General features: G+C 59.1%; 1 protein-coding gene across 1 annotated transcript in view; it reads left to right on the top strand.

Annotated features, from left to right (window-relative positions):
• The first annotated feature begins 273 nt into the window (after positions 1-273).
• The window catches only part of LOC144943800 (decorin-like), a 41,750-nt gene continuing 25,208 nt past the window's right edge, over positions 274-16,815 (top strand). Inside the window, exons 1-7 of the mRNA XM_078871644.1 lie at positions 274-538; positions 2,832-3,156; positions 4,584-4,696; positions 8,204-8,417; positions 9,040-9,153; positions 9,467-9,560; positions 9,805-9,943. Coding sequence (XP_078727770.1) covers positions 2,862-3,156; positions 4,584-4,696; positions 8,204-8,417; positions 9,040-9,153; positions 9,467-9,560; positions 9,805-9,943 — 969 coding nt within the window. The 5' untranslated portion in view covers positions 274-538; positions 2,832-2,861. The remainder of the gene's footprint in view (positions 539-2,831; positions 3,157-4,583; positions 4,697-8,203; positions 8,418-9,039; positions 9,154-9,466; positions 9,561-9,804; positions 9,944-16,815) is intronic.

Genomic DNA, 16,815 nt, shown 5'->3' with positions numbered 1-16,815 from the left:
AAATAACAAGAAGAGCCATTTTTTCCCTTCAAATTTCTAGAGCCGCGCACTGCAGTCCTTAAACAGGCACCGCAGATTGCCCCCCCCCCCGCCTTAGACGATACCCCCCCGCCATCTCCCTCACATTGGCGGTGTTGATGACGCGCCTGGAGGCAGCGCGTTGAAGCACAGCGGAGGAATTCCACCGCGAGTGGGGGGTAGGAGGTGGGTGGGTGGGGGGTAGGGGGTGGGTGGGTGGGGGGTCACGCTCCCCCTGTCAGGGGGACTGCGCGCCCGGGGTTGGGACACGGAAAGGAAGGGAGGGTGAGCAGCAGGTTGATGATGATGGTGGTGGGCGTTGCATCACGCGCCTCCTGCGGTCTAGGAACACTACCCAGCCAGCTAGGTAGCCACCATACCCCGCTCGCCATACACACAGCGGCGCGTGCCTGAGCTCATCTCAAAACACCAACAGCTCTCCAGTCCAGAAGGTGATGCTTCAACGCTCATTTCCTCTGCTTGTAATTCGCGTGATTGCGCGGGTGCTCTTCAATCAACCGTGAGTGGACTTGATACAACAATGATAACAATGCGAATAAATCGGTGCGTGGTTAAACGCTCGCACACCACGTGACTACTTCATTATTCCTTGGCTGTGTTTGGCGACGTTCGGGTGATGGAAAGTGTTGTGACGGAAATTTGGCCAAAAATCAATGACGAATCACGACGTGGGGTGCTCAAAATACATTTGGAATGTAAGAACCACAGCGGAGGTGCTCCTTCTTCTTGTTTTAAAAGAGAAACGTCGATCACCGTCAGCGACACGGGACTAGAAAGCAGTGATTGATTGTAAACTTAAACGACTGCAAGTTGCAATCCGGCTGGGAAGTAGAAGAGAGGAGGGGTAATTCGTGAGTAAAATTACGTCTCGTTGGGACGTTTTCTAAAGAGGCGAACTTTGCGCAACGAGACGACCTCAAACGCAACGCACCTTGCGACGTGTGCGACAGGCGAGGGCATCCCTTGGGTGGACAAACAGGGCGGACGTTGGGTTTCAGGAGCAGCACAGACCAAGTTAACCGGGAGAAGCGACGCCGGGAGGCAAGGGGGAACGGAGAGATAGATCACAGGGCCGGGACATCGTTCTTTGACTCCATCACGCGCCGCCCGAAACTTTGGAGCAGAACTTTTTTCTGCGCCATTCCTGTGCCATGTGTCGAGTGTGAGACATTGCTGGTGTGCAACTGAGATTTTTGCATTACAAAGGGAAGCCCACGTTTCTTGGATTGGTTTCCGAGAGGCGATGGAGACGATGTGTGGCTTCCAAGATGATTCGGAAAGTTGTGCCGAGACTAATGAGGCTACGGTCATTGGTGAGTGGAGCGGATTCGAGAGGGATTAAAAGTACTTCTCGTAGCGGCTTTAATGGAGACGACGATGAAAATGCCCGTCTTGGCAGAATTAATGGTGACAGGATTATCATGGCAGGCGTTGGAAAATGGGGGAGGGTGGGGGTGAAGGTCAGATGAGAGAAAGGCACCAGAATCTATTCTGGATGTTGCGGCTTTGTGGGAGCTCCCAAGGTTGAGTTTTGAACGCGGGAACCACAATGGCGTCGAATATCGTTAGGGAAAGGCTGTGATCATTCTCAAACAAGAGACCACGGCGTGCCGGGCGAGACAAGAACCCTTGGGTACCTTTGATCTCCGATTAAATGAGTCAGGGCAAAGGCTCTTCAACCGCGGCAATAATATAAAGACTGGGGGGGGGGTGTTGGGCAAGCGATCCAAGGGGCAGAGACGAGATCAAGCTCGTGTCAGCGGAGTTAGAGGGGGATGCAAACAAGGCCCCCAAGTGTCAGACGCGATCACCGCCACCTTCCGCGAAAGCGACAAAAGGGTCACGCCACCGTCGCAAAGGCGAGCGTTGTCCTCACCTGATGATACAAAGCACGTCTTGAATAAAATTAAAAACGTGCAGTGGTTTTGTTGTTGTTGTCGTTGATTAACCAAATTATACAGCGATATCGTTGTCGGTAGCGGTACACAGCACGAATAACGAAAACCGACTCAGCACGTTCATCAATAACACCGCGGCCTTGAACGTAAAAGTTCATGCCTGTAATCGGTGACGTTCCTAGCAAAGAGGTCCAGGTGTTTCCGTCACGGCACTGCACCTGCGGTGGAATGGTCAGCGCACCGGACAGAAACGAGGGTGTAAGTTTATTACATCTCTCCGCCACTGCCTCTGTCGGTAGCAACGGGTTCACCACAGCCGGGAGGTCGGTCGGCAGGCAAGTCGCGTGTGGTGGGGGTAAAGTGTGGGCATTCGCACCGCTTCCAGGACATTTGACCCATGTGGAAGAGTAGACAAAAATACCCCCCCGCCCCCCCCTCTCTCTCTCTCTCGAGCTCCCTCGAGTGGAGACCCTTCCGCCAGTCGTGGTGCACGCAGGCTATTGCAGGGCTGCGCCTGGTGCACCATTTACTGTGTAAACACACCCTGCTTGACGTCTCTCCCTGTTACGCCGTTTCGCATAATACGTCGTCACGTTGTTACTATTATTATTCACACCGCTGCCCGATCTGTGTCGCCTGCAACCCACGCTTACGTCGCTGACAAAATCGTCACCCGCCCTGTCTCGTTATCCGTCGCCTCTCAAGCCTTCGCCTCCACGCACTTGTGTGCTGGACGCCGTTTCGATATTCGTCGTCGCACATTTTCAGGAACGCAACTCCCCCTCCCCCCTGACATAAACCGGGGGGAGTATTTACTGAAAATAGATTTACATCTGACAACCAACGTTCAACTCGTCGCTCTTTTGTGTGCGCCACGTGTCTCTCTCCTCCCAGCCCCGTGTGACTTGAAAGCTGCCGCTCAGGATGGCATCACCGCTCCTGGTCTTGCTTCTTGCCGGCGCGCTGGTCGCCTCCTCTTCCTCCGGCCGGGCGTCAGCCGCCGCCGCCGCTGCGGTGCCATTCCGGCAGTCCCAGATGTTTGACTTCATGGCCGGCGGCAGCGGTGCGGTGGACGGGGAGGGCTCGGGGGAAATCATCGACGTCGCGCACAGCGGGTCGGCTCGGCCCCTCCCGACTCCGCGTCCGCCGCCCCGCGCCGAGCACTCGTGCCCCTTCGGCTGCCAGTGCAACCACAAAGTTGTGCAGTGCTCCGACCTCGGTGAGAGCCCTTGAGCTATTGTCTCCAGACACCCTCGGTGTGGAACTCTCTATGTCCCTTGGCACATCCGCAACATCGAATGCGCACCGACTTTCAAGAAACGTCTGAAGGCCCCCTCTATCTGTCTGGGTCCGGGCTTTCGGGCAGCCCTAAGCTTGGCTCCGCACCTCCGAGTTGTTGATTTGTCTGCAAAATCTGGTGCATTATAAATAGAATTAATATTTTATTATTATCATTACCGACGGTGAGGTGTTCTAAGCTCTGTGTGACATCCTGTGCACTCTCCCGCATAGTCAGGCGGAAGGTTGGTTTCTTGACAGCCCGGCTGAGAGACGACAACTGTTGGTGGCTCTTTCCAAAGGGTCACAAAAATTGCCACACGACCAGAGTTGGTTCTGGCACAACCGCCTCCCATGCTGCGTGACTTTGTTATTTCAGACATATATTGTTGAGTCCAATGTGGCTTGAAATGGCCTGAAGAGGCACACCTGGAGAGGGTTAGGAGGGATGGGATGCATGGGATGCATCTACCCTCTACAGACATAAAATAAAAAGATAAAGAAACAAAAACAAAAATACTGCGCTGATCCGAGATGGCGGGGAATGCTTCCAGAAGAGACAAAGGTGACGAGATGGAAGACTGGCACGGCATTCGTGTCCCACGCTGTATGCACGTACGTTGAACTTCTTTCGCACCGTGCGTAGCCAACCGCGTTAATCAGAGGTGCGGGGGAAGGACAACAAATTAAGCACAAAAAGCAGCTCTAAAGATATTAGTTTATAGTCTCGACTTAAAAGTGCACAGCTCCAGTGGTTTCATAATATCGGAAGGAAGAGCGGTGACCACCGCCTTTGTTCAATGGCCAGCAGCCAAAAGCCACTGTGAGGATGACCGGAGTTCGCGCGATGGTTTATACTCCTTGACGAGATCAGCAAGGTATTGTGGTTAATTTGTGGCAAGGACTTTGCGTGTAATGAGTGCAGCCTTATAATTAAAGTGTTCTTTCCGCAACCGGACGCCAATGCAGCTCGGCGAGCACTGCACGGACACAGGCGGATCTTGCAGCAACCCGTCACGACACCCGCCAGGGAATTTTGTGTACGTGCTGTAGCTTGCTCATGTTTTTTTCTTTGCCGGACATCCCGTAGAGTAGCGAATTGCAATCATCGAGCCTTGTCGATATGCTACGCTACACGCGCCACCGCGTTGGCTGTGTCACGACTCAAGAGTGGTCGGATGTGTCATTAGAGCGCCGATGAGAACATCGCAGGACCTGACGCTCACCTTTCGGGGTTTTTTGTGGACGCGGCACGATTCCGAATTCGCCCCGGAGCGCGCGGCCCCCATCCCGCCCCTGCCTGCAGCGCACTTAACGACCCCCTTGCCCCCCCTCCCAAACCCACTTCCCTCTCCTCCCCGAGTGCAGGACTCCGCGACGTGCCCAGCAACATTCCGCTGGACACCACGCTGCTCGATCTGCAGGGCAACAAGCTGACCGAGATCAAAGACGACGCCTTCAAAAATCAGGCCAAGCTGCACGTACGTCTGCGCACGCACGCAGGCAGGCGCAGCCCTGCCGTTCCTGGAACCACGGCCGTCGTCCACGCCTGAGCCATGCCCCCGAGAGATCGATGGAGTTTGAGTTTGCACGGTGTCGTGAGAGAACGCTCATTGCGGGCGGTTGGGATCGAGGCTCAATATCGGAGACAGTCGTGGGTGAGGGGAGTTCCCCCTGGGCAGCAGTGATTTCAACATCCACACCGTCTCGATCAGACGAGGACAGCAGGCGCGTCGCGGAAGAGCTAGGGAACCGGGCGCGTGGACCTGGCAGGAATGAAAAGTCTCATGATCGGCTGTCGCACAACGTCCAGAGATGAAATCACTTCAGTTGGAGAATCACCTTGTCCATAATGGAGGCTCTCGCGACCAATATTATAGATAATGTTTGTCGAGAAAGCCTCATCCGTGTTAAACTCAGAATCATCTTGTCGGTGAGATCTCTCCGTACCACCAATTGTTTGGATAGGAAGAGGGCTGTGATGTACGCTGCAGTGTCCACGTCCAGGTACTAACCTGGCCTGGGGTCGCCGACCGGACACAAAGCCGTGCCGACACGAACGGCGTGGCCCGGTCACGCGTTGTCACCCTCGACCCCTCTGACCCCTCGCCTCCCCCGCGCTCGCTCGCTCCCCGCTCTCTTTAGCCCCCTGGTCTCGTGATCCATCCCAGCAGGCCGCATCCTGCTGGTTCAAGTCAGCGGAGTGGTGATCTCTGTTCTTCACGAACGTAATGTCGTTGAAGGCCCGTGCTCCTCTTCTCCTCTGCTCCTTTTGAAGCGCGGAGCGGAGCTGCAATACCGGACACGGCAGAATGTACAAACATAATGTCCACGCGTGATGTACGTACATCATGTGTGTTCATTAACTGTGAATAACCCAACCAATAATAGATACCCATTGTAATGTTCATGAATACACTCACCTGGTCTTCGCACCTAATTGTCTCACAAGTGACGACATCACCTTCATCTGCTCTGTTTATCGGTGAAACATCACGGTACTGGAATTGTAAATATTGCGGTGGGTTTACTACAATATACACTACACTATACACTACACTATAATTGTAAATATTGTAGTGTATTCACTCTCCAACACACAACCGGTGTGTTGAACTAATAACGAGTTGGCACGTTTTGTTCACGCGACAAACCTTACAATGTAACTGTGTCGGATGGTGGCGGCTCTAACGACACATTTATCTTTACGTGATCTAACCCCATGCATTTGTGTAGTCTTCCCCACGCTGTGCTGTAACTGATTTACCAGTACGAACAAGCAGGCGAGCAGGGGGAGTGGACTCCCGACTTTCCAGCCCTGTGGCAACACTTGCCAGAGGCCTGGAAAAAGACTCGTACCCTCGCATTATAATATACTTGCACCCTACCCCACCCTTATAAGAGAGCGTGGCAACTAAAGACGCTTTGAAGTGTTTAAACGCTTCCAATTATCATTATGATGCAGATTCACATAGTGTCAGGCTGGGGCCATACGAGTGGACATTAAAATCCATCAATCACTCTGCTGGAAAGTAAATTACAGTCAGATATAATCAATTTCCGAGAGAGTAAAACTTATACACCCACAGGGTCTGAAATTTGCAAGCTTTCGTCTACTTTGCACGCGTACAACTTTAGACATCCTACCAATGGACATCTTAAACGACACATTCAGAGTTGTGTGAAAGAGTGCAGAATCAGTTTGTTATTCGTGAATAAAAAATGGGGGTTTCCTCAGCTTGCACAAATAACATTCATTTTTACCACGAACATTTCTGATGTAGATAACATTTGGATATTGCCCACAGCGCCTCTTCCACGGTGGTGTCATCAGTGGCCTTGTTCCAAGCTGTAATAGCGTAGCAAGGTCTGTGCCCGAGTGCCCATTTGGAGAACACCATTGCGGCATTTTATTGATAACACCATTCCCTGGATGAATTTGGAGTGGTCGTAAATTCCACCGAAGATGGACGTGGCAAACTTCCTCCTCCATTCGTGTGCACTCAAACTGACTCGGCTGATTTCTTCCCCTGGTCTCAGCTCAGACATTCGCTCTCACTCAAACCTCGCTGTCGAGTCTGTCCCGGGCCGCAGGGCTTTGCTTTCTCTCACCCGGCCCCATCTGCCTGGAAGCGGTCTGATGCCACCTCAGTATCAGGCTGATTGACTCGTGTCTTTTCATTTAAAAAATGTATCAGGAAATGTTGTCTCTACCCATTGATGCCACGTAACCTCTCTCTGCTAACTATTTATTTCTTACAAATTAATAATGAAAATTTTAATGTTTCATTTTTCTCGTCTGTGTTAATGTGTTATATTTGCACAGCTATATTAATCCAGTTTAACACGCAGGCTTTCGCGACCAATATCATCCAAAATACAGGTTTTTTGGGTTAGATCGCAAAAATATATAAATGTGTCGTTAAACCCGCTACCACCCGACACAGCCAACTAGTAAGGGTTGTCACGTAAACAGAACGTGACCAATTCGTCACTAGTACAGCACGCCGGTGTGTTGGAGAGCAAAGCCACAACATTTACAATCTGAGTACGACGTTTCGCCAGTAATTACAACTAGCTTCATAAGGCGACAGCCAGATTTGTGTATATTTACGCGATCTAACCCAAAAACCGGTATTATGGATGATATTAATCCACACTTTCTGTGGAACTGGTGATCTGTCGCCGCCATCTTTCCAGAAGTCCCTTGAAATTGAGATGCGAATCTCATCCTGGTCAAATACATTTGACACGACTGTTACGATGATGATGATTATTTAAAGGCGTGAAGTTGCGGAGCATTCTAAAAGTAGGCGATCATGAGAGCCCAAATTAAAATGGGATAAAGCGGCACATCGAAGTGTTCCCGAGGGAGATAGTGTCGGCTTAGAGCACGAACGAGTTGCATTGATCAAAGGAACTTTACATAAACTTTGTAGACGCGAGAGAAGGGCGACAGCAGCCTCTAGGTTGCGTTTCATGCGGGATGTGTCGACTGCCTTCGAGCTTTGCATGAATATTCAATTGACGCGCAATGCGTGCCTCGAGTGGGGAGCGGCGGCGCAGCGGTTAGCGCGCTGCGCCGCGAACCCCAGCAACCCCTGGGTTCGATTCCCAACACCAGTGACAAATATCTGAACCGGTCCTGGGCCTGGGCCTCCCTTAGGTCGACTGAGCCTCAAATGAGCACCTTGTGCGGTGCGTAGTAAACATCGCCATTGGGGAGACAAAGGCGGTCGCGCATGGTGCTGGCCACCCACCCCCTCGTGCACCGTGCCGGCCTTTATTAGGTGCCACTCGCTACTCACGGCACTTTCCCCAACAGTCTGCTAAGGCTACACGGCGAGGTGTTGAAGGTGTTCAACAATGCAGCCCCTTGCGTGACGCCAGCGCCGTTGTGAAGGCGACGCAGGGGTCGCGTGGCGCGCTCGAGCGGAGCGCGGAGGTTCACGCTGTTGTTGGACTCCTTCGTCCCTCGCGCCACGCAGGTTCTCATCCTGGCGAACAACAAGATCTCCAAGATCCACCCGAAGGCGTTTCTGCCCCTGGTGAGCCTCGACCGCCTGTATCTGTCAAAGAACCAGCTCGAGGAGGTGCCGCCCAACTTGCCCAAATACCTCACCGAGCTGCGCCTCTACGAGAACCGCATTTCCAAGGTGCCGAGGGAGATCTTTTACGGACTCAAGCGTCTGAACGCGATAGGTGCGTATCCCAGAAGGGCGCTCATCACGCGGCGCCCCCCGTGCCCACGCAGTCGCATCGCCACCAGATTGGCGCAGAGTGGCCACAGCACAGGGGTATAATCACGTGCCGAGTCCGCTCTGACATCACCACACGAGTTAAATCATGGAACTGCGTATTACTTGTGACCCAATGACACAAACAGCTCCGCAACGCTAGCGACCCCACGACCCCACGACCCTAGCGACCCCACGACCCCGCGACCCTAACGACCCCACGACCCCATGACCCCGTGACCCCGCGACCCCACGACCCCGTGACCCCGCGACCCCACGACGCTAGCAACCCTGTGACCCTAGTGACCCTGTGACCCTAGTGACCCTGTGACGCGAGCGTCTCCATGACATTTGCGACCCTGTGTCATCATGATGCTGTTTTTTGTAAGACTTTGTCCAGACCCTTGCTCCCCAGTTGGTCTGCTGATGTATTTGGAATTGTGATCGATTGATTGCGATAAAACCTATGTTTGTTGGTGTGTGTTCACAATGGTCATAAAAGTATGACTTCATTCACTGTTAAGGCAAATATTAAACTGACCATCCTGTGAGTATTACAAATTCATTCTTTCTTGCCAATCGTGCAGAGATGGGAAACAATCCTCTGCAGAACAGCGGAATAGACGTCGGCTCCTTCAAGGGATTGGATCGCCTCACCTACATCCGTCTGTCTGACAGCGAGCTCAGCGCCATCCCCAAAGGTGCGTGCAGACCCCTCGGCGCGCTGGCGGAAAACTCCGTCAGCACGACGCGGCCTCGACACGCCGTGAGCGCGTCGGGTAGAGTGCACGTCCCGAACGTGCCCCCGGCCCCCCGATGTGATGCTGATGGGGGAGTGGCGGGTGAGCAGTGGACTCTGAGCGCCGTGTCGCCGTGCCGTGTCACCGTGTCGACCTGCCGTGTCACCTTCCCATGTCGCCGTGTCATGTCACCTTCCCATGTCGCCGTGCCGTGTCACCGTGTCGCCATGCCGTGTCACCTTCCCATGTGACCGTGCCGTGCTGTCGTCCCCAGGGCTACCGGCCTCCCTCAACGAGCTCCACTTGGACGGCAACAAGATCACTGCCGTCGGGGACAGCGACCTCAAGGGCCTGGACCACCTCACCAGGTGACACCACCTGCACACCACACACCGGTATCACCAATTCAAGAAACGCATCAATTCTCACGAGTCACTGCTGTGACGGCGTTGTTTGTTGCATGCCCGCTTGGTGAGGTATGCCCATACAGTCCCCCTGTAGCATCTAAAACGTTTCAACCCTTCGCTAAAATCCGCCAGCAGCCGGCTCATGGGAAGAATCCGCGACTTGTTCCAGCACCGTGAGGCGCTCATCAGCGTTGTGTGCCCACAGGCTCGGTCTCAGCCACAACAAGATCAGCTCCGTCAAGGACGGGAGTCTCACCCACGCCAGCGGCCTCCTTGAACTGCACCTCGACTCAAATCAGCTGAGCCGTGTGCCGCCGGGCCTGGCCGATCTCAAGCTCATCATGGTAGGGTGACACTCACCCTGCCACTCACCCTCACCCTGCCACTCACCCTGACCCAGCCCCTCACCCTCACCCTGCCACTCACCCTCACCCAGCCACTCACCCTCACCCAGCCACTCACCCTCACCCTGCCGCTCACCCTCACCCAGCCGCTCACCCTCACCCTGCCACTCACCCTCACCCTGCCACTCACCCTCACCCAGCCGCTCACCCTTATCCTGCCACTCACCCTGCCACTCACCCTCACCCAGACGCTCACCCTCACCCAGCCACTCACCCTCACCCAGCCGCTCACCCTCACCCAGCCGATCACCCTCACCCTTCCACTCACCTTCACCCAGCCGCTCACCCTCACCCAGCCCCTCACCCTGCCACTCACCCTCACCCTGCCACTCACCCTCACCCTGCCACTCACCCTCACCCTGCCGCTCACCCAGCCGCTCACCCTCACCCAGCCACTCACACTCACCCTGCCACTCACCCTCACCCTGCCACTCACCCCCACCCTGCCACTCACCCTGCCACTCACCCTCACACAGCCACTCACCCCCACCCAGCCGCTCACCCTCACCCTGCCACTCACCCTTAACCAGCCACTCACCCTCACCCTGCCTCTCACCCTCACCCAGCCACTCACCCTCACCCTGCCGCTCACCCTCACCCAGCCACTCACCCTCACCCAGCCACTCACCCTCACCCAGCCACTCACCCTCACCCTGCCGCTCACCCTCACCCAGCCACTAACCCACACCCTGCCGCTCACCCTCACCCAGCCACTCACCCTCACCTAGCCACTCACCCTCACCCTGCCGCTCACCCTCACCCTGCCACTCACCCTCACCCAGCCCCTCACCCTCACCCAGCCACTCACCCTGCCACTCACCCTCACCCGGCCGCTCACCCTCACCCTGCTGCTCACCCTGCCACTCACCCTCACCCAGCCACTCACCTTGCCGCTCACCCTGCCACTCACCGTGCCACTCGCCCTGACCCTGCTGCTCACCCTGCCACTCACCCTCACCCAGCCACTCACCCTCACCCAGCCACTCACCCTCACCCAGCCACTCACCCTCACCCTGCCACTCACCCTCACCCAGCCACTCACCCTCACCCTGCCACTCACCCTCACCCAGCCACTCACCCTGCCACTCACCCTCACCCAGCCACTCACCCTCACCCAGCCACTCACCCTCACCCTGCCACTCACCCTCACCAAGCCACTCACCCAGCCACTCACCCTCACCCTGCCACTCACCCTCACCCTGCCGCTCACCCTCACCCAGCCACTCACCCTCACCCTGCCACTCACCCTCACCGTGCCGCTCACCCTCACCCAGCCACTCACCCTCACCCAGCCACTCACCCTCACCCAGCCGCTCAACCTCACCCAGCCGCTCACCCTCACCCTGCCACTCACCCTCACCCAGCCACTCACCCTCACCCAGCCGCTCACCCTCACCCAGCCGATCAACCTCACCCTGCCACTCACCCTCACCCAGCCGCTCACCCTTATTCTGCCACTCACCCTGCCTCTCACCCTCACAAAGCCGCTCACCCTCACCCAGCCACTCACCCTCACCCTGCCGCTCACCCTCACCCAGCCGATAACCCTCACACTGCCACTCACCTTCACCCAGCTGCTCACCCTCACCCAGCCCCTCACCCTGCCACTCACCCTCACCCTGCCACTCACCCTCACCCTGCCGCTCACCCAGCCGCTCACCCTCACCCAGCCACTCACACTCACCCTGCCACTCACCCTCACCCAGCCACTCACCCCCACCCTGCCACTCACCCTGCCACTCACCCTCACCCAGCCACTCACCCTCACCCAGCCCCTCACTCTGCCTCTCACCCTCACCCAGCCGCTCACCCTCACCCAGCCACTCACCTCCACCCAGCCGCTCACCCTCACCCTGCCACTCACCCTCACCCAGCCACTCACCCTCACCCTGCCACTCACCCTCACCCAGCCACTCACCCTCACCCAGCCACTCACCCTCACCCTGCCACTCACCCAGCCACTCACCCAGCCACTCACCCTCACCCTGCCACTCACTCTCACCCTGCCGCTCACCCTCACCCAGCCACTCACCCTCACCCTGCCACTCACCCTCACCCTGCCGCTCACCCTCACCCAGCCACTCACCCTCACCCAGCCACTCACCCTCACCCAGCCGCTCACCCTCACCCAGCCGCTCACCCTCACCCAGCCGCTCACCCTCACGCTGCCACTCACCCTCACCCAGCCACTCACCCTCACCCAGCCGCTCACCCTCACCCAGCCGCTCACCCTCACCCTGCCACTCACCCTCACCCAGCTGCTCACCCTTATCCTGCCACTCACCCTGCCAATCACACTCACCCAGCCGCTCACCCTCACCCAGCCACTCACCCTCACCCAGCCGCTTACCCTCACCCAGCCGATCACCCTCACCCTGCCACTCACCTTCACCCAGCCGCTCACCCTCACCCAGCCCCTCACCCTGCCACTCACCCTCACCCTGCCACTCACCCTCACCCTGCAACTCACCCTCACCCAGCCTCCTCACCCTGCCACTCACCCTCACCCTGCCACTCACCCTCACCCTGCCACTCACCCTCACCCAGCCGCTCACCCTCACCCAGCCACTCACCCTCACCCTGCCACTCACCCTCACCCTGCCACTCACCCTCACCATGCCACTCACCCCCACCCTGCCACTCACCCTGCCACTCACCCTCACCCAGCCACTCACCCTCACCCAGCCCCTCACCCTGCCTCTCACCCTCACCCAGCCGCTCACCCTCACCCAGCCACTCACCCCCACCCAGCCGCTCACCCTCACCCTGCCACTCACCCTTAACCAGCCACTCACCCTCACCCTGCCTCTCACCCTCACCCAGCCACTCACCCTGCCGCTCACCCTCACCCAGCCACTCACCCTCACCCAGCCACTCACCCTCACCCAGCCACTCACCCTCACCCTGCCGCTCACCCTCACCCAGCTACTCACCCTGCCGCTCACCCTCACCCAGCCACTCACCCTCACCCAGCCACTCACCCTCACACTGCCGCTCACCCTCACCCTGCCACTCACCCTCACCCAGCCCATCACCATCACCCAGCCACTCACCCTGCCACTCACCATCACCCGGCCGCTCACCCTCACCCTGCTGCTCACCCTGCCACTCACCCTCACCCAGCCACTCACCCTGCCGCTCACCCTCACCCTGCCACTCACCCTCACCCTGCCACTCACCCTCACCCTGCTGCTCACCCTCACCCAGCCACTCACCCTCACCCTGCCACTCACCCTCACCCAGCCACTCACCCTCACCCTGCCGCTCACCCTCACCCAGCCACTCACCCTCACCCTGCCACTCACCCTCACCCAGCCACTCACCCTCACCCAGCCACTCACCCTCACCCAGCCACTCACCCTCACCCTGCCACTCACCCTCACCCTGCCGCTCACCCTCACCCAGTCACTCACCCTCACCCAGCCACTCACCCTCACCCAGCCGCTCACCCTCACCCAGCCACTCACCCTCACCCAGCCGCTCACCCTCACCCAGCCGCTCACCCTCACCCTGCCACTCACCCTCACCCTGCCACTCACCTTCACCCAGCTGCTCACCCTCACCCAGCCCCTCACCCTGCCACTCACCCTCACCCTGCCACTCACCCTCACCCTGCCACTCACCCTCACCCTGCCGCTCACCCAGCCGCTCACCCTCACCCAGCCACTCACTCACTCTGCCACTCACCCTCACCCTGCCACTCACCCCCACCCTGCCACTCACCCTGCCACTCACCCTCACCCAGCCGCTCACCCCCACCCAGCCGCTCACCCTCACCCTGCCACTCACCCTCACCCAGCCACTCACCCTCACCCTGCCACTCACCCTCACCCAGCCACTCACCCTCACCCTGCCACTCACCCTCACCCAGCCACTCACCCTCACCCAGCCACTCACCCTCACCCTGCCACTCACCCAGCCACTCACCCAGCCACTCACCCTCACCCTGCCACTCACTCTCACCCTGCCGCTCACCCTCACCCAGCCACTCACCCTCACCCAGCCACTCACCCTCACCCTGCCGCTCACCCTCACCCAGCCACTCACCCTCACCCTGCCACTCACCCTCACCCAGCCATTCACCCTCACCCTGCCGCTCACCCTCACCCAGCCACTCACCCTCACCCTGCCACTCACCCTCACCCAGCCACTCACCCTCACCCAGCCACTCACCCTCACCCAGCCACTCACCCTCACCCAGCCACTCACCCTCACCCAGCCACTCACCCTCACCCAGCCACTCACCCTCACCCAGCCACTCACCCTCACCCAGCCACTCACCCTCACCCTGCCGCTCACCCTCACCCAGTCACTCACCCTCACCCAGCCACTCACCCTCACCCAGCCGCTCACCCTCACCCAGCCACTCACCCTCACCCAGCCGCTCACCCTCACCCAGCCGCTCACCCTCACCCTGCCACTCACCCTCACCCAGCTGCTCACCCTTATCCTGCCACTCACCCTGCCAATCACACTCACCCAGCCGCTCACCCTCACCCAGCCACTCACCCTCAACCAGCCGCTTACCCTCACCCAGCCGATCACCCTTATCCTGCCACTCACCCTGCCACTCACCTTCACCCAGCCGCTCACCCTCACCCAGCCCCTCACCCTGCCACTCACCCTCACCCTGCCACTCACCCTCACCCTGCCACTCACCCTCACCCTGCCACTCACCCTCACCCAGCCGCTCACCCTCACCCAGCCACTCACACTCACCCTGCCACTCACCCTCACCCTGCCACTCACCTCCACCCTGCCACTCACCCTGCCACTCACCCTCACCCAGCCACTCACCCTCACCCAGCCCCTCACCCTGCCTCTCACCCTCACCCAGCCGCTCACCCTCACCCAGCCACTCACCCCCACCCAGCCGCTCACCCTCACCCTGCCACTCACCCTTAACCAGCCACTCACCCTCACCCTGCCTCTCACCCTCACCCAGCCACTCACCCTGCCGCTCACCCTCACCCAGCCACTCACCCTCACCCAGCCACTCACCCTCACCCAGCCACTCACCCTCACCCTGCCGCTCACCCTCACCCAGCTACTCACCCTGCCGCTCACCCTCACCCAGCCACTCACCCTCACCCAGCCACTCACCCTCACCCTGCCGCTCACCCTCACCCTGCCACTCACCCTCACCCAGCCCCTCACCATCACCCAGCCACTCACCCTGCCACTCACCCTCACCCGGCCGCTCACCCTCACCCTGCTGCTCACCCTGCCACTCACCCTCACCCAGCCACTCACCCTGCCGCTCACCCTCACCCAGCCACTCACCCTCACCCTGCCACTCACCCTCACCCTGCTGCTCACCCTCACCCAGCCACTCACCCTCACCCAGCCGTTCACCCTCACCCTGCCATTCACCCTCACCCAGCCGCTCACCCTCACCCTGCCACTCACCCTCACCCAGCCGCTCACCCTCACCCAGCCACTCACCCTCACCCAGCCGCTCACCCTCACCCAGCCGATCACCCTCACCCTGCCACTCACCTTCACCCAGCTGCTCACCCTCACCCAGCCCCTCACCCTGCCACTCACCCTCACCCTGCCACTCACCCTCACCCTGCCACTCACCCTCACCCTGCCGCTCACCCAGCCGCTCACCCTCACCCAGCCACTCACACTCACTATGCCACTCACCCTCACCCTGCCACTCACCCCCACCCTGCCACTCACCCTGCCACTCACCCTCACCCAGCCGCTCACCCCCACCCAGCCGCTCACCCTCACCCTGCCACTCACCCTCACCCTGCTGCTCACCCTCACCCAGCCACTCACCCTCACCCTGCCACTCACCCTCACCCAGCCACTCACCCTCACCCTGCCACTCACCCTCACCCTGCCACTCACCCTCACCCTGCCACTCACCCTGCCGCTCACCCTCACCCAGCCACTCACCCTCACCCAGCCACTCACCCTCACCCTGCCGCTCACCCTCACCCAGCCACTCACCCTCACCCTGCCACTCACCCTCACCCAGCCACTCACCCTCACCCTGCCGCTCACCCTCACCCAGCCACTCACCCTCACCCTGCCACTCACCCTCACCCAGCCACTCACCCTCACCCAGCCACTCACCCTCACCCAGCCACTCACCCTCACCCAGCCACTCACCCTCACCCTGCCACTCACCCTCACCCTGCCGCTCACCCTCACCCAGCCACTCACCCTCACCCAGCCACTCACCCTCACCCAGCCGCTCACCCTCACCCAGCCGCTCACCCTCACCCAGCCGCTCACCCTCACCCAGCCACTCACCCTCACCCTGCCGCTCACCCTCACCCAGCCACTCACCCTCACCCTGCCGCTCACCCTCACCCAGCCACTCACCCTCACCCTGCCACTCACCCTCACCCAGCCACTCACCCTCACCCAGCCACTCACCCTCACCCAGCCACTCACCCTCACCCAGCCACTCACCCTCACCCTGCCACTCACCCTCACCCTGCCGCTCACCCTCACCCAGTCACTCACCCTCACCCAGCCACTCACCCTCACCCAGCCGCTCACCCTCACCCAGCCACTCACCCTCACCCAGCCGCTCACCCTCACCCAGCCGCTCACCCTCACCCTGCCACTCACCCTCACCCAGCTGCTCACCCTTATCCTGCCACTCACCCTGCCAATCACACTCACCCAGCCGCTCACCCTCACCCAGCCACTCACCCTCAACCAGCCGCTTACCCTCACCCAGCCGATCACCCTTATCCTGCCACTCACCCTGCCACTCACCTTCACCCAGCCGCTCACCCTCACCCAGCCCCTCACCCTGCCACTCACCCTCACCCTGCCACTCACCCTCA

This window comes from Lampetra fluviatilis, chromosome 32 (assembly GCF_964198595.1).
Source record: "Lampetra fluviatilis chromosome 32, kcLamFluv1.1, whole genome shotgun sequence".
Taxonomy (NCBI): domain Eukaryota; kingdom Metazoa; phylum Chordata; class Hyperoartia; order Petromyzontiformes; family Petromyzontidae; genus Lampetra; species Lampetra fluviatilis.
The sequence above is the reverse complement of the archived record's forward strand: the minus strand, read 5'-3'. Positions and strand labels throughout refer to the sequence as shown.